Source organism: Rhinolophus sinicus, chromosome 2, assembly GCF_057876585.1.
Source record: "Rhinolophus sinicus isolate RSI-liver-muscle chromosome 2, RSI-T2T, whole genome shotgun sequence".
NCBI classification, from domain to species: Eukaryota; Metazoa; Chordata; class Mammalia; order Chiroptera; family Rhinolophidae; genus Rhinolophus; species Rhinolophus sinicus.
In genome coordinates, this window is record NC_142502.1 from 102,223,166 (window position 1) to 102,241,462 (window position 18,297).

Consider the following 18,297-nt stretch of genomic DNA (forward strand, 5'->3'; position numbering starts at 1 on the left):
ATAGATGCTCACCAAGTGCAGCCACTTTACTTTAGTGATGTTTCCCAAATGCAGACACTGTCACACATCTGGCACACAGCCAGTATCGATGAATAATCAGTGACAGTGCCTCCATGTTCCAGAGACAGTGTCTTGTAGCCTCGGGTCAAATGCTGTTTTGTGGCATTTGTGTCCCCTCACACTGGCATCACTGCCACCTCCCGTTATCTCACAGGTGATGCTCTCCCCCTCCCCCCTTCTTTCTCCCACACCTGCCCTCCTGCACATCACAGCACAGTTATATTTCCCTCTTCAGGAAACATGAGCCTTGACTTATGGATCCTATTCTCCAACCAAATATAAATCTCAAGCAACCCTGCTTCATCAACCCCTGAGTTTGGACTGGAGCCAGCACTGGAGCTCAGGGCAGGGAGAGAAGGCAGCGAGCAGAGCAGGTTTCCAGCAGAAACTTATCTAAGATGGGAAATCACGGGATCCCTCCTCTGCTCATTCCAGAATCTGGTTCCTCTGATAGTTTGGGAATAGATGGAAAGAACCATCAGGCCCTGGAAGGAGGTGAGAGCTGGATGAGTCTGAAAATTCATCTCTCAAGCCACATACTCCTGTGTGCAGGGTCCCCTAGGCCTTGTGGAGACAATGACAAGTAAAACACCTGCTGCTGACAGATAGGGGACACCCAGAGGAGAATGAGACAAGGACTCGTAATAAGCACAAACACAGTCATATTCCTCTATAGAAACAATACATGAACACCTAGAAGATGGGGGCCAAGGGCCGGGCCAGGCCTGAGCCTTGGTGACCCGGCCACACGAAGCCGTCACTGACAAGACCAGACCTGGGTGATGCTCGAGTCCCTGTGACCACAGGTCTTGGTGGGACAAGGTCCTACTGAAGGGACGAGGACAAAGGGGCAGAGAGGTGACCCCGCCGAGGAGACACAGCCCACGATGCACTGAGCCCCAACTGGGCTCAGGCCGCGTCCACGCTCGGTCCTCACAGCCTCTCCTCTCTCCACCTGCGACAGACTCAGCACAGCAAACACACGGATTCGGGAAGGTTCTCAGTGCTTCCATTTATTTCCTCTCCAACTTTAGGATTTTGTCCTTTAATTAAGCCCTCAACTGTTCATAGCAAGAATTGAAAACAAATTCATATCCAGATTCTTATTTCCATAGAAAGTAAAAGTTGCCGCTCAGTGTAACACGAAGTAAAGGCGGGGATGGAAACAGCCTCTGCTGAAACAGGACAGTGGGTCAGGGAAGAGACTCGGTCAGTGTGGGGAGGGGGCGTGGAGGGCAGGGGGTGGGCACTCTCCCAGCTCCTCACATGATGCCAGAGGAACGCAGACACATTCAGATGCCCTTTGCAGAAAGAGAGCTCAGAGGTTCCTGTGTCATAAAGTGGGAACATGAATAAATCTCACATCATTCAGTCCCCACCAGGCAGCTGTCTCAAGCTGTAGAAAAAAATAATCACAACAAATTCAGGTTAGTGGCTGTAAGTGGTAACATTCTCAACAGTCCACCGCTGCTCAAACTGTCCCGAAGAATCCCCAGTACCCAGTCCTGTAGTCTCTGCCCCAACCCCTCCCCACCTGCAGAAAGAAAACATCACATGAAAAGCCAGGAAGGAGGCAGGGCCATGAGGTCCTAAAGGAACCACCTAGTCCTGGACCCCAGAGAGTTTCCAGAACTGTGATGCAGACCCACCACGGCATAATCAGGAAACCTGTGGAAAGTACATATGGGGGGACTGGAGCAACCACCCTCCTGGAGGTCTGTCCTCAGCAGGGACCTTCCGCTCTGACCTGTGACTATGGAGAATCAGGTCTCCATCACCAGAATCACCAAGGTGATAAACCTGTCCCTCATTTTCACATGTGCATTAATAAAGTGTTAACAAATAGGGCCCCAGACAGGGAAAGCACATGTATGTGGATGGTCCTTCCCACTAACGAGGCAGGACACACGTCCACCTGGGGCTTAAAACCCCCCAGTGGGACAAGACACCTCAGTCCCCGCCCCTTCCCTACCTGAGCGCTTCCTCCTCCACAGCACAGCTCCAGTGACCGCAGCTCCAAGGAGGACCAGCCCAGCCATGACGCCCACCACCATGACAGCGGGGATGGCGGCCTGAGGAGGCGGCTCTGGAAGGGAAGGGAAGGTGAGGGCCCTGACCCCCAGGCCTCAGCCCCGACCTGACGTCCTCCAGAGGCCCCTGCTTTCCCTGAGAAGAGGCTCTGTGCCCACGGCCCCCTCCGTACCCCATCTCAGGGTCTGGGGCTCGGGCAGCCCCTTGTGCTGCACATGGTATGTGTATCTCTGCTCCTCTCCAGAAGGCACCCCCACAGCTGCCCACTTCTGGAAGGTCCCGTCCCCCGCGGGCCTGGTCTCCACGAGCTCCGTGTCCTGCGTCAGGTCCTGCCCATCACGCTGCCAGGTCAGGGTGATCTCCGCAGGGTAGAAGCCCAGCGCCCAGCACCTCAGGGTGACGTCACGGTCAGAGGTGCGGTGGGTCATGTGTGTCTTTGGGGGATCTGAGGGGAAGGGTCAGAATACTCAGGACGTTTGCATCCCTCAGGGGACACTCCAGCAGTGGTCACGTGACCATCCCGAGACTGGTCAGGACAACTGGGGTGGGGGAAGGGAGCACAAAACCCAGACACCACACTGGACAGAGACATTCGGGATAATCTCTACTCTTTAGAAAGTTCTAGAATCAGGGTGAGGCAGCCCCGTCTGTGACAGGTCTCTGATGGAGAGAAAAGGGATTCCTGGTCCTGAGCTGGGTGGACACCACATGACTCAGAAAAGCTGGGGTCAGAGCTCAGTCACACTGTGTGCGGGGCAGCGAACAAGGCGTGAGAGAGAAAGTCCCCCCAGGTTCCCAGAGCAGCTGCCAGAGTCACTGGGAACCGCTGATCAGTTATTTCTGAGATGGTCTCCCCTTTACCCCCTGAGAGACTGCACCCCTAATTGTCCCTGAGAGAAGGGGTCCCTTAGGGTCACTCTCTGGTACCGAATCTGAAAACATCTCCCGGGGTCGGGGAGAGAGTGTGTCCTGGTGTTGATCCCATTTCCTCCTCTCCTCGTAGGAGGCCCCGCGGCCCCTCTTACCTGCGCGCTGCAGCATCTCCTTCCCCTTCTCCAGGTATTTGCCGAGCGTCTCCACGCACCTGCCCTCAAAGTAGCCCCTCCATTGCTCCGCCAGACCGGCCACCTCCCACTTGCGCCGTGTGATCTGAGCCGCGGTATCCGCCGCGGTCCAGGAGCGCAGGTCCTCGTTCAAGGCTATGTAGTCGGCGCCGTCGTAGGCGTCCTGATAGTAACCGCGGAGGAGGCGCCCGTCGGGCCCCACTTCGCAGCCGGACATCCACTGGAGGGTGTGAGACCCTGACCCCGCCCCGCAATTGGGCCCGTCCCGCGATTGGCCCAGCCCCGCGATTGGCCCCGCCCCCGCCCACCCCGCTGTGATGGAGCCTGAACTGAAAATGAAACCGGATCAAAGTTTCGCGGGCTCTTCCGCGGTAGACTGGCCGGGAGGGTCCCGCAGCCTCGGGGGCAAGTTCGGGCCAGGAGGCTAGGGGAGACCCCGGCCCGTCCGTGGGGGTAGGGGTCGCTCACCTGCCTCGCTCTGGTTATAGTAGCCTCGGATGTTGTTAAGGCTCCGTCGGTGACTCTGTGCCCAGTCCTTGCAGACCTGCGTCTGCTGGTCCCAGTACCCCTGCACCACCTGCTCCACCCACGGCCCCTCCATCCACGCCGCTCGTGGCTCCATCCTCGGACTCGCCGCGTCGCTGTCGAACCGCACGAACTGCGTGTCGTCCACGTAGCCGACGGCGATGAAACCGGGCTCCCCGCGGCCGGGCCGGGACCAGGAGATGAAGAAATACCTCAGGGAGTGGGAGCCTGGGGACGGGCAGGGCTTGAGACCCAGGCGACCCTCCTACCGGCGCGGGTCCCGGGTCTTAGGGCGATGGGCGGGGAGGGGCGGGGACCCGGGAGACGGAAAAGGGGGGGACGGAAAGGGGAGGTGGCGGGAGACCCGAGTAGGTGACATGAGTGGGCGGGACACGGGGCGGGACCAGGACAGGGCGGAGCCGAGGGTCTGGGGTCTGGGCCGGGCGGTGAGGCACATCTTCCCCGGGGTCGTGCGCCCCCACCGAGCGGTCCCCTCGCTTTCCTCCCGCGGAGACCGTTCCCTCCCGACCCCGCACTCACCCGCCCGGGTCCCCGTCAGGCCCAGGGCCCCCGAGAGCAGCAGGAGGAGGGTTCCAGGGCCCATGATCGGAATCCTCCGGCTCTGGGGACAATCTGCGTACGGCGGGTCCGTGGACTCTTTATAACCGGAACAGCGGTGACACTGATTGGCTTCTCTAAAAATAGGACACGAAATGGGAGTGAGAACTGGGGCCGCCTCATGAGTTTCCAGACAGGAGGACCCGACACAGGTTGTGAGAAGGAGAATTGAAACCGCGGGGAGGTGAGGACTCCCCAGCACTTTTCCTCCTCATCTCTTCCCGGAATCCCTCTCCCTGAAATAGACTCCCTGCCTACCACCGTTTACCTCTCCCCCCGGACTATTCTGGAAGAAGACACCCCCAGGGAACTTGGTGCCACAGAGTGAGCTCGCCCTGGGAATAGAGGAAGGACAGGGCTTTTCTCTTTAACCCTGGAGAGGTTGTGCCTAAAAACACCAGCTGGAGATTCTCATAGAGACCAGTCTCCTTGTTGTTTATTAACTACAGTGGGAACAAGCTTGGAAACCCCTGATCATCAGGAAGCTAATCTGTAAAACCGTGATTTGTCCCCCTTGGTGCAGAAATGTGTGTAAACAGCGCTGCAGCCAGACTCTCAAAGCTCCTAAGTCTCACATTCCCAGACTGTACACCTGTGACTCCGGATGTTTCTACTGTAAAATGATCTTCATTCTACAAGCCCTGAGTTTGTCTGTTGAGTCCCCGCATCCTCAATACAAAGAAGCAGGGGAAGCAGTTTGTTACTGTGTATTTCAACCATCAGGACGTACAACCTCAAAGCTGCAAGTGTTCAAAGCAGTTAAAATGCCCTTCACCAGGGCTCCTGTGCTGCCTATTTTTATGAATAATTCACATCTCAGCAGTGTGCATATTTTATTGGGACACATTATTTTTAAACTGAGTAGCATAAGGAGCAATTACTTTTTAGGCAGCTCCACAGAACATCCCACTAGGTCCTAAATAATTTACAAAAGATCTATAAAACAACATTATTTCAACCCGAGAGTTCCACTGCTTTAGGATTCTTTACCTCTGCCTCTCCCCCCACCCCTGCTTCTCCAGCCCTTCTCTGTCTCTCTCACCCCTCATGTCCTCTTCCCCCCTTAGTCCCCACTACTTTCTCACTCTTGATTGTGGCACTAGTGCCACCCCCTCACCTGCCACCCAAGGACTATTTTCCCCACAGGGATTGGCGATCCTGTTAACGTCAGTGAGGCTGTGTCATTTCTTCACTAAAAACACTCCAGTGGCTCTGAATCACTCTGGGAAACTTCTAGAATGTCAGACACATGAGCACAGGGGCTTTGGGCTGTTTAGGTCAAAGTTGTATCCTAGGCATAAGAAGCCATTCCTGATAGATAGTGGGCATTAAATTATTTGTTGAATGAATGAATGATTGTATTAAAATTTATATCACCTAAAATCGTAACCTGAAAAATACAAAAGAGGAAATATTTTCTTACAAACTAGTGGGCATATCAGTTCATAAATCCATTCCAGTGGAAAAAATGCTGTGTGCTTATTTGTTGCACAGTTGAGCCTATGTATTAGTTTTCTGTTGCTGTGTAACAAATTACCATAACTTAGTGGCTCAAAACAACACCCACTTATTTGTTCACAGTTCCTTAGTAATCCAGGCCCGGTATGGATGGGGTCTCTGGTCAGGGTGTCACAAAGCTGTGAGCTCATCCTGAGCTCAGGATCTTCCTCCCAGCTTACAGAGAGCTGTTAGCAGAATTCAGTTTTTTCTAGTTATAAGTCTAAGGTCCTTGTTTCCTTGACAAGTGTCAACGGGGGGGGGGGGGTGCTGCCCCAGCCCCTAGTGTCCACCATCAGTCTTTGCCATGTGGCCCTCCATTTCCAAAGCTGCCAGTAGAGAAAATGCCTCACACTGAATCCCTCTCACTAGGAATGTTTGCTCAGGAGAAACCCCAGTCAGTCCTCACCTGATTAGGACATTCCCCATGGATAGTCCCCGTGTCTTAAGGTCAGCTGATTTGCGACCTTAGTTACATTTGTAGAATCCCTTCCCAGCACCTATATTAATGTTTGATTGCATAACTGGGAGAAGGTGAATAACCAGGGTTGTTATTAGGGACCATCACAGAATCAGCCTAGGATGGCCTGCTCTTCCCTTTGTGTTTATTTGGGTCACAGTTGAAAATGAAGTTCAAGTAAATAGATTGTTGTGAGTGGTAATAAAATGCAAACCAAATGACATGTCCAATATCTTATAATTAATTTAGAGCAAATAAAAATGCAATAATTCATTCTCTCTTTGGACACTGTATTAGTCATGTATGGCAGCATTACAAATTACCCAAAAGTTAGCAGCTCAAAACAACAAATGGGTATTGTATCCCAGTTTCCCAGGGTCAGGAATGCAGGAGAGGTTTATCTGATGCTTCTGGCTCAGGGCCTCTCTCAAGGTGCAGTCAAGTTGTCAGCCAGGGCTGCGTCATCTGAAGGCTTGAGTGGGGCTGGAGGACTCGCATGAAACACGGCTCAGTCATAGGGCTGTTGGAAGGGGCCTCCTTTCCTTCCTGGATGGTCCCAGGAGGCCTCAGTTCCTAGCCGTGGGGACTTTTCCATAATGTGGATAATAACTTAGGTAGCTTCTTCCCTAAGAGCAAGTGATAGGAGAGAGAGAGAGAGAGAGAGAGAGAGAGAGAGAGAGAGAGAGCTGCAGTTTTATGTCCTAAACTCAGAATCACACACCGTTACATCAGCCTGATGAGAAGTGAGTCCTTATGTCCAGCCCACACTCAATAGAGAAGGAATTACTCCACCTCTGAAAGGGAGGAGTGCCCAAGAATATGCATACATATAAAATTTACAAATAAATATTGTTTCAGGATTTTAAAAGCATAATCCTTTTCTCTGATCATTTTCTTTAATGCCTTAAATTTCAGTCTTACAATGTAACTATTAAAGGTTTGAGACAAAGAAAGGCGATACAACAGTATTTGTAAGTTTTATTGTAGATGCCTTTAATAACCATGTTCCCTACAATAAGTTGCAACAAAGTTGAGAACATATAGTAGCTGATCACACAGTTTAAAGACTGAGCGCCATAACATTAATGCCTTTACAATAACTATCTTTGCTTTTTCTTAGAATTTTCAAATTTGTTTCAATGTCAGAAATATTGGCTACAATGCCAATTTTCTTACTGAACATTATCTTCAAAAATATTTCCCTAATGAAATCGCTTTTCAAAATGTTAGAAAAATGTAAATCTCATGCCTCAGTCTATACACTTGGTGTCCTGACAACAATTGTGTTGTGATACAGTGGGCAGCGATGGTTAACTCCAATCTAGAAACAAAGTGTTCCAAAATTGGCTGTCCGGTTGGCATCCTAGAATAAATGTTAATCTTTTACTGTGTTTTTGAATGATATTTGGTAGAAGTGATTTGGACACTAATGTGATTCTAAAAAGCACTGTTGATAGGTGAAGCTGGACGCTAAAGTATTTTTGTTTTGCTTTTAATTTTTATTGGGGAATATTGGGGAACAGAGTGTTTCTCCAGGGCCCAGCAGTTCCAAGTCGTTGTCCTTGGATCTAGTTGCGGAGGGCGCAGCTCAACTCCAAGTCCAGTCACTGTTTTCAATCTTACTTGCAGGGGTGCAGCCCACCATCCCATGGTGGAGAGCTCACGCTCTAACCAACTGAGCCATCCGGCCACCCCTGAAGTTTTCTCCAAAGCAGCTCTGTTGTATCTTCCATTCACACTCTCTATTCTATCCATCGTTCCCACTTTATAGCGTTTTCCAGTTTAGCTTACATTGATCAACAACGTGCATTAACATTCTGTAAAAGTAGTTAATTCAGTTGCATGTGAAGTTAAATATAACACACCAAATCCTTCACAGATTGAATCACCTTGCAGGTCACACTGAACATTGTGTCCCAGAAAATCTATAGAGATGCCAGTGATCACATGACCCATTTCTAGCCAAAGCTGTTTCCTTTGACACCCCGGCCCCCACTCTGACATGGCTCATAACAATTGGCTGTGGCTTTGTTCCAGGTGGGTAGTTCTTTCTAAGGATCATTGCAATAAACGTTGGTATTTCTTTTTCTATTTCTTTATTTAAAAATTAACGAGGAATGGTTCACAAGTCACCGTTGGAGAAATGTCAGTTTAGGAATTATGATGAAGTAAATACCTGGGCACACACCGCTGGTGTCAGAAACGGAACCTGTGAAGAAGCCACCGTGGCCGCGTCCCCCATCCTGTCCTTCAGATGGAAACTCTATCTTGAGGCCTGTGTTTACTATTCCCTGGAGATTCTCTGAAGATATTACAATAAGTATGTATATCCCCAAGCCAAATATTATTTACTTTTGCCCGTTTTTGAACTTCCTGTCCAGTTAACTCGTACTGCATGGGCTCTTCTGAGACTCAGCATTACGTAGGGAGTTACCCCCATGTGTGAGGGTGTCCTTCATTTGTTTTCACTGCTTAAGTCTTACATTTCATGATGACACCACACTTTCTCTGTTTCCCTACTGATGCATAAGTGGTTATCCAAGTTGCTATAAACATGAGTGTGCTTGTCTCCTGGGCACAGGCAAGGAATTCCCCGGGGAGGACGGTCAGGAGGGAAGGCTGGGTACAGGGGTGTGAGCTTTAAGCACAGTAGGTAAGATGATGTGCACTTGATTTCTGAAGTGCTTCTGCCAATTTAAACTTTCACCAGGAGTGTGTAAGACTTCATGTTGCTGATGTGTCTGTTGTAAAAATAAACCAAACTCACCTTAAGTAGAGGAATTAAGAGTTGGAAATCAGTTCCTTGGTTGCAGAATCACCCAGGCATTTTATTTTCTGACTTATTAATTACTTCCTTTATTTTTATTCCATATAGTTTTCATTATACTCACCAGAGACACAGTTCAAGACACTGGTTATAAGGATCTTCAGTGAATACAGTGAGAACTTGAACAAAGAGACAGCAAGCATTAAAAAAGTCATGGCGACCATAACAAAGAACCAGTCAGAAATGGAGGCTACAATAACTGAAATGAAGAATGTGCCCGCAGACTAGATGGAGCAGAGGATCAGATCAGTGATTTGGAAGACAGGGTAGCAGAAAATGCCCATCGGAACAGCAAAAACAACAAAGAATGAAAAACAATGAGGACAGTGTAAGAGACTCTGGGACATCATTAAGCACCAAAATTTTCATCAGAGGGACAAGAAGGAGAAGAGAGGGAAAAGGGGGTTGAGAACCTATTTGAAGAAATAATGACTAAAAACTTTCCTCTGCTGGCAAAGGAAATAGACACACGAGCCCAGGAAGCGGATAGAGTCCAAACAAGAAGAACCCAAACAGGCCCACACCAAACACATTATAATTAAAACAACAAAGGTTAAAGACAAAGAAAGAATCCTAAAACAGCAAGAGAAAGGCACCTACTGGTAGTAATTTACAAGGGAGCTCCCATAACAGTTTCTGTTGATTTCTCAACAGAAACTGCAGGCCAAAAGGGATTGGCAGGAAATATTGAAAGTGATGAAAAGCATGGATCTACAACCAAGACTACTCTACCCTGCAAGGCTATTATTTAAAATTGAAGGACAGATAAAAAGCCTTCCAGAGAAGAAAAAGCTAAAAAAGTTCACCATCACCAAACCAGTATTACAAGGAATGTTAGAGGGACTTGTTTAACACACACACACAAAAGTCACAAATATGAATAATTGAATGACAATAACTACACATCTATCAACAATTACTTTCAATGGAAATGGATTGAATGCTCCAATCAAAAAATAAGGTGGCTGAATGGATGAGAAAACAAAATCCTTACATTTGCTGCCTACAAGAGACTCACTTCAGATTGAAAGACACACACAAGACTGAAAGTAAAGGGATGGAAAAAGTTATTTCATGTTAGAAAAAATAAAATCAGACAAAACAGACTTTAAAACAAGAGACAAAGAAGAACCCAGAAATCCCACTTCTAGTTATTTATCTGAAGAAACCCAAAACGCTACTTCAAGGGGACATGTGCATCCATATGTGTTGCATTCAGCGCAACACGGGCAGTGAGGGTGCGAGAAGGGGTGGCTTTGGGTTAAGTTTTTAAGAAAGAAAGAAACAGTGACTTAATGCAGTTAAATTTCAGAAGCCCAGGGGTCTCACAGTTCTGAAAGACTGGAGCCCAGATTTGAGCCTTCTGGAGGTTTTTATTGATAAGTATACAAGGGAATAGTAGTGTTTTTTTGGCACAGTCTGTGGGACTCATTTATCACGTTATAGAAATAACCCAAACCGATTATGTTGATCTTCAAACAGCCGAAGCAGAAAGTCCTTGAGGTGAGGTATGCATCTCCTTTAAGGGACATATATCACATGTTGAAATTGTTTCACAGAGCTGAGCAGAGAGAGCACTTAATCTTATCACTCTCAAGACTCTTCTCTCAATTAAGTGAGAGGGGAAAGCCAGGGTCAGCAGCAGTTTTCCCAGGCAGGGGGAAGGGGAGGCAAGGCCCCTTCCAGATCTTTCTAAGGCAGCTCATCTGGGGTCTCCATGGGGTTCCGCCTGGCTTGAGTTGTCCCCCCCCCCCTTGGGAATCTTACTCGTCATTGGCTGCAAACCCTCTTTTGGAGACTAAATAGAGAGAAATACACAGTCTCAGAGATGCACAGTCTCACAGACTTTTCTTTTCACAAGGAAAGACATGGGGGGACAGTCTGCTAGGCTGCTGTGTGACAATACATATGTTCATTGAAGTGTATTTACAGTGGCCAGGATGTGAAGGCAACCTGGGTGTCCATCACTGGATGAATGGACTGTGAGTAGGTCATACATAAGTACAAAGGAATATGGCTTGGCCATGGATGGGAATGGGTTCTAGCCATCTTGGTTGCATGAATGGATCTGGAGAATATTGTGCCGAGTGGAGTATGTCAGACAGAGAAAGACAGATGCAATGTGATTTCACTTATATGTGGAATCTAAAAAACAAAGTAAAACATAAACACATTCATAGATACAAAGAACATTTTGATGATTGTGAGATAGGAGGGTTGTTGAGGGGGTAGGTGAAAAATGCAAAGGGCTGCTGTGAGCGGCTGACCGACCACCGGTGACCAACTGCCTCGGCCGGAGGGAGCGCAAGGCTCATAATACCAGCATGGGCAAGGGAGCTGTGTCCTACACAACTAGACTGAGAAACAAAGGTGTGAACTGGAGTGTGCGTGTGGGGAAGGTGGAAGAAGGGAGAAAAAGAAAAAGGGAGAGGGATTAAGCAGTGCAAATTGGTTGTTACAAAGTAGTCATGGGGATATAAAGTACAATATAAGGAATATAGTTAATGTAATACCTATGTATGATGTCAAATGGATACTAGATTTATCAGGGTGATAGATGGGAGGGGGATTGAGGAATAGGGTGAAAAATGTGAAGGGATTAAGAAGTACAAATTGGTAGTTAAAAAATAATCATGGGGCTGTAAAGTAAAACATAGGGAATATAGTCAATAATATGGTAGTAACTATGTATAGTGCCAGGTGGGTACTCGACTCGTCAGGGGGATCACTTCTTAAATTATAAATGTCTAACCACCATGCTTAAAATATAAAATAATCTCATCAGGCATGAAATTAATATAAAATAATTTTGAATATTGTCATGCAGGGTGTCATGCGGGGTCTCTGGTCCCGCTCCCCACATAAGAATGCAGGACATGGTGAGGCCAAAAAGGAACTCCCACGGAACCATAGATAGGGGAGTCATACCACTATATTCTCACTGGCGGCATCCGCCTCTCTGCAATCCACGCTTGCTAGCTCAGCCCCCATCTTCTTGCTAGCCCCCATTTACTGCCAGTGTAGCCACAGCAGTTATATTAGTGGCTAATGGCTCACTGGTTACAGCTGATGGCCAACTAGCCACAGCTGATGGCCATCCAATCACAGGTGATGGCCATTTATTACCTGAGTGAGCACCTTTCCACGTGAGGGCGAGAGCCTGGAAACTGCACTCCTGGCTCTGTCCCCACAAATATCAACTGTAATTGAAAATATTAAAAAGGGGGAAGGTAAAGAAGAACAAAAGTTTCAAATTTCCAGCTATAGAACAAATAAGTCTTGGGGATGTAATGTACAGCATAGGGAATATAGGCAATAATATGGTGATCGCGTGGTACGGTGTCAGATGGTTGCTGGGCTTGTCATAGTGGTCACTTCGTTAGGTATATAAATGCAGAACAACTATGCTGTGCACCTGAGACTGATACAATGTTGTATGTCAGCTGTATTTTTCAATAAAAATTAAAAGAAATAAGTTACAAAAAATAAAGCCAAATGATTTCAGGTGTCAGCCACATGTATAGAAACCCCTAGATCAGTGTTTCATCAAATACCTGAGTGCTGCAGCCCAGACAAGTTGACACGTAAGACTATTCATCAAAGATAAGGTATGAAAATGAAGTCACTGTTCAGAGAGGAAGACATTCAAAAAAAGAAGACAATAAAAATTGTAATTACTCCATAAGCTCTAAGGGAACAGTTTCACTGCCCTGTGTTTGCCAATATGTGGGGGTAAAAGAAATAGAAAGCAAAGTTTATATCCTTAAAATTTTCATAAGCGACAATATCACTTCTTAGGTGGCCCTGTGTCCACCCCATTATGTCCATCAGGAGGAGCATGAAGTCTGGTGGCTTCACATTAGAGACGTTAACATTGATTAGGGGTCGGGTGGTGACCACCTACTATCCAACCACTATAAAGTCCCCCCATCAATTTTTCATCTAATTGTCAGAGTATCCATTGATGGTCATTGCCTATAGTCATTATTTCATTAGGGCTACAAAGGACAATGTTTCTGTCATTCCTTCTGAATTACTTAGTTGGAATTCTGTTAGAAAGAAAAGTGTTTTCCCATCAATAATTTGGATCCTCTCAAATAAATTTCTGACAAAGAAATAGGATAATGATTTGAATTTATTTATTTGTAAAAACAAGTTTGTGCCAAACATGATCAATATTTATTTTTCTAAATCAAGTACAAAACACACATATCATTAGTGAACATTTTAGTGAATTTTCACAAAATGAAGATACCCTGTTATAGCTACACAGGTCAGGAAACAGAACAGAAGACCAGACCCTCTCACACCCACAATCATTGACTCTGTGAAATTAAATGGAAGTGTCAGGAATGCATCTAATTACCTGTGTGTCATGATTTTTAAGTGGTTCGAGTGCTATAAAAATGTCTTTGCTGGGTATTATTCATCTGGTATTTTCAGGCAAGTATTTGATGGCAGCAGCCGAGACAAGGACCCCACTGCAAACCTTATGGGGGGGAGGGGTGGGTCTCTCGGCACCCCAGGAAAGTCAAAGCCCTGACAGACAGACAGTGAGCACAGCTGGTCTCCCCCAGGGCGGGTATCAGAGGAAAGACCTTGTGGGGGCAGAGCCCCAAAAAGTAGTTTCCAGGCTCTCGGCCTCACATAGACAGGTGCTGGCTCAGGTAGTAAATGGCCATCAACTGTGATTGCATGGCCATCAGCTGTGGCTAGTTGGCCGTCAGCTGTAACCAGTGAGCCATTGGCCACTAATATAACTGCTGTGGCTACGCTAGAGAGAGAGAGAGAAGAGAAGAGGAGAGAGAGAAAGAATGGGGGCTAGCAAGAAGATGGTGGCTGGGCTGGCAAGTGTGGATGGCGGTTTGCGGACAGTGTGGATCCAGCCTCCAGTGAGAGTATAGTGCCGCCAGCGAGAATATAGTGGTATGACTCCCCTACCTATGGCTCCGTGGGTGTTCCTTTTTGGCCTCACCATATCCTGCGTTCTTGTATGGGGAGCGGGACCAGAGACCCCGCAGGCCTCCCTGCACAACAAATGGCGCAGCGAGCAGGGTCCCCTGCATGACAGACCTCCTTTGAGGTTCCTACAGAGCAGAGACCAGTGGAGGCAGTTCTGTGTCATGAAGACCACGTTTCAGACTGTGTGAGAGGAGATGTGCTGTTTCACAGATGCAGACAAGCTGCTGACCATGGAGCCCTTCCTGGCACAGCGCCTGTCAACCAGGGTCGTGATGCAAAGGTAAATATTAACTCAGAATGATGCGTGAACTCTGGCTGTGCGCTCCTCAGTGTGGGGGAGCCTGGGTACATGTGTGTCATGATACTCTAGGTCAAATTGATTTTAAAAAACAACATACCACCAAATTTACTCCATTTTACACAGGTTCTGGTATTACTTTTACTGTTACTTAGCAAATGTTAGTGACCGCTGGTTAACTCAGCTGTTTGGCACTGGCTACAGGACCCCAGGTTACATGAGCCCAAACTACATGAGTATCAGGTTCTGGGGGCAGAGCAACGGCACCCACTTAACCTTGTAGGACCCGCCCACAGACCACCCGCAGGGCCAGGCAGCGTGTCACCCAGATGTGTATGTGAACAGACTCTAGGAGTCCAGGGGCCCCAATGCCAATGTCAGATGCCCGGAGGCTCCCGATCTAGGGTCAAACATCTTGAATGTGGTGGCTACCTCAATTTCTCCTCTGTTAGAAATTCTCTCTTATTCTTGGGGTAAGATGAGAGTGAATGAATGAGCGAATTAGCAAGCAGGGACATGCCACTTGTGCCAGGTGCCAGGGAGAGCAGGCTAAGTCTTACAGTCCTGAAGATGACAAGTCGCAACTTGACCTTGGAGAATTTACCTCGTACATGACAGGAAGTTCAGCATTGGCCATCCCACCACATGCACACACCGCCCTCCCTGTATCAGCTCAAAGGAGCTCAGCTCAGACTGGGCCGCCTCCTGCTGGGAAGAGCCTCAAGGCTTCCTCAACTTCCTGTCACGCAGCAGGCTGCTGCATCTGTGTAGGGGGGGGCCAGGAGGCATCTTGATGAAAGGGTTAGAGTCTCAAGTATGGTGAGTGCTAAAAAATTCAGCATCAGCTCCACTCCCCAACTCTCTCCAAACCAAGAGCATTAAAATGGAAAATGGAGTGTCTTTACTACATGATTCTATTTCTATGAAGGTTAGAGGTAGGCAAAACTAACTGAGATGTTAGAAGTCAATAGTTACCCTTGCTAGGGAAGGAGGGGAGGGGACTAGAAGGGAACACAGGGGACTCTGCAGTGTTCCATGTCTTGATATGGGTGCTGGTTATTTAGGGGAAATTTACCAGCTGTACACATATATGTACTTTAAAAAATATAAGAGGGTCGGCTGGATGGCTCAGTTGGTTAGAGTGCGAGCTCTCAACAACAAGGTTGCTGGTTCAATTCCTTCATGAGATGGTGGGCTGCACCCCCTGCAACTAAAGATTGAAAATGGCAACTGGACTTGGAGCTGAGCTGTGCCCTCCACAACTAGATTGAAGGACAACAACTTGGAGCTGATGGGCCCTGGAGATGGACCCTGTTCCCCAATGTTCGGCAATTTAAAAAAATAAAAAATACAAATGCACGAGTAAGTTGTATTTCAATGTAAAGTTTACATTTCTAAAGGAATGTCTTTTTAAGACAACAATGAAAACCCACCATTACTATGGAAGTTTGGCCAGTTTCACCTTTGGCCTTCAACGCCTTTTTTCTGAAAATTTGAGTGTTAACTTTCAAAAACTGAAAACTGCATGGCTTGCCCGCTGCCCCCTTCAGGACTCCGCTCAAACTCCTCTTCTCTGTGTGACCCTGATTCACTGCCCCGTTTATAACCTGCTCCTGTTCCCACTCTTGCCAACGGGGCACATCTCTGATCTTTCCTGCTTCATTGTTCTCCATAGCACTTATCACCCTCCTACAAATACCTGTTTTTCTGTCTATTATCTGTTTCTGGTAATCAGAATTTAACCTGCAGGAAAGGGATTTCTTCTTACACATAATTTACAGACAGTTGACTACACGTAAAAGCCATTTGGCTTTGACACATGTGTATCTGTGTGTAAAACACACCCCAGTGGAGAAAGAGAACACTTCCGTCTCCCCAGAAAGCTTCCCCAGGCCTCTTCCCAGTCGTCTCCATCAGAGCCAACCATTGTTCTGATTTCTATTGACACAGATTATTTCTGAACTCAATTTAAATCGGATCATCCAATGTAGACTTTTTGATATCAGGCTCCTTTTGTTCAACAGAATTGTTTTTAAACTAGTTTCTCCTGTGTTGCCAAATCAGTAGTTTGCCCTTTCTTATGGCTGAGTACTATTCCATTGTATGAATATCCATTTTCCTGTTAACTGATATTTGGGTTGTTTACAATTGTTGTCTATAGGAATAAAGTTGCTATGGAAATCCTGATACATCTTTGGAGGCCTATTACCTTTCATTTTCCTTGAATAAATAACTAGAAGGAAAAGGCAGAGATTTTTCTCACTTTGTTTATGGTGGCACCTTCAATGCCTAGAGCAGTGCCCAGCACAGCGCGGGGCTCAGTAAATACTCGCTGATGAGCAGGTGGCTCTCCATCTCCTTCCCTTCGGAGAGAGAACTTTGGCCAACTCAGCCCAGTATCAGACACTGTAATTCACTGCCCTCCAGTGGCCACGCCCAGCAAAGCCGAATTCCTAGACATCTTGCCAAGTTATCATCTAGACGTGTGGAATGTATATTTTGGACACCAAAAATGAAGGCACTGGGAATATAAAGGTGTTTAAAATAGTCTCTGGCCTCAGAGAATCACACAGTCTGGTGGCAGAGGGCGGAAGGAAACACAAGAGCTACAGAAGAAATGCACAGGGTCAGGGTAAGAGCACGACAGGGGTGGGGGGCAGGGGGAAGCCCCGGCTTAGGGGAGCCTTAAGGACGCACAAGGATCAGCCTGGGGATAAAGGGATGGAGCAGGACGAGGCTGTCGATGAAAAACGTCCATTCTGGATCCCTGAGTGCAAGGGGTGAGGAGGGCGGAGATCACACAACAAGCCAGAGAACCTGGACATTTGAACCTGTAGGTGATGAGATGCTACTGAAGGGTGTAAGCAGAGGAGCAGAGGGCAAGTCTGTGTTTAAATGGTGTGAAGATAGGTTAGAAGGGGACAGAATCAGACGTGGGAAAACACACCTGGCCATTTCAGCAACCCAGGCCTGACCTAGGACAGTCGTAGGATGAATGGAGAGGGAAGCAATTTCAAGGAATGTTTAGGACATAAAACCATCAGAGCTTTGTACCTGATTGGGTATGGAAGCGTGAGACAAAGGACTCATTCTTGGCATTTCCGACTTAGGTGACAGGAAATGCTGCTGAGAGAAAAGGGTGGCTGTGCGTGGGGAGGAGTCAATCAAATACTGCGTCTCAGGAGCCTGAGGGTGGCAAGGATGCCAGCTGTCCACACATAACTGTGCCCCTTCCTCCCTGCTGGTAGGACCCTGAGGGTACTGACCACTTGGGATACAGACTATGTTTTCCAGCCTCACTTGCAGACAGTTATGACCGTAAGACTGAGTTCAGACAGAGATTCAAACCCAAGCATCATGCCCTTCAGAAGTATCCTTAACGGAAGGAGTATGCCTTTCTCCCTTTCCTCCTTCATACTGGCTGGAATACAGATGTGATGGCAGAGCACACAGCTATTGTGGACCATGAGCGGGAAACCACACCCTGAGAATGGCAGAGGAACAGGAGGAAGGAGTCTGGGCCCCTGACATACCGGAGCGGCACACAGCCCTGCACTCATTACCTCTTGACTTTTCATGTGAGAGAAATAAGCTTTTCTCTCTTGCCTCAGATACTTAGGGTATTTGGTGTTCCCTGTCACATACAGCCAATCCTGATTGTCCATGAAAAGTGGAAATGTCACACAGGGAACTGGATACATGGGTCAGAGGAAGGGGAAAGCCTTCCCTTACCTCTGAGTTCCAGTGCCAATGTGCTTCTAAATAGAAGCTGAAATGAAAACCCTACTGAACTGCTTCATGTGGACGAGAAGAGGGAGAGTTGTTTGATACTCAGTGTTTCATTTGTACTGAAATCACCAGGCACCACTCTTCTTTTGAGAATAGGACATGTGACCTGCCTCACTCTTCTACATGATTTCCTCCCATGTGTCACTTAAATAGATCAATAATATCG

General features: G+C 47.5%; 1 protein-coding gene across 1 annotated transcript; it reads right to left on the bottom strand.

The window, feature by feature from the left end:
* Positions 1 to 1,148: 1,148 nt before the first annotated feature.
* Positions 1,149 to 4,425, bottom strand: LOC148758858 (patr class I histocompatibility antigen, A-2 alpha chain-like). The gene is made up of 6 exons (XM_088795791.1): positions 4,221 to 4,425; positions 3,624 to 3,908; positions 3,117 to 3,392; positions 2,264 to 2,536; positions 2,033 to 2,146; positions 1,149 to 1,456 (listed from the first exon to the last, which is right to left on the bottom strand). The coding sequence occupies exons 1-6, from the start codon at positions 4,282 to 4,284 to the stop codon at positions 1,452 to 1,454; spliced, it is 1,017 nt and encodes a 338-aa protein (XP_088651917.1). The 5' UTR covers positions 4,285 to 4,425; the 3' UTR covers positions 1,149 to 1,451.
* Between the last annotated feature and the right edge of the window lie 13,872 nt (positions 4,426 to 18,297).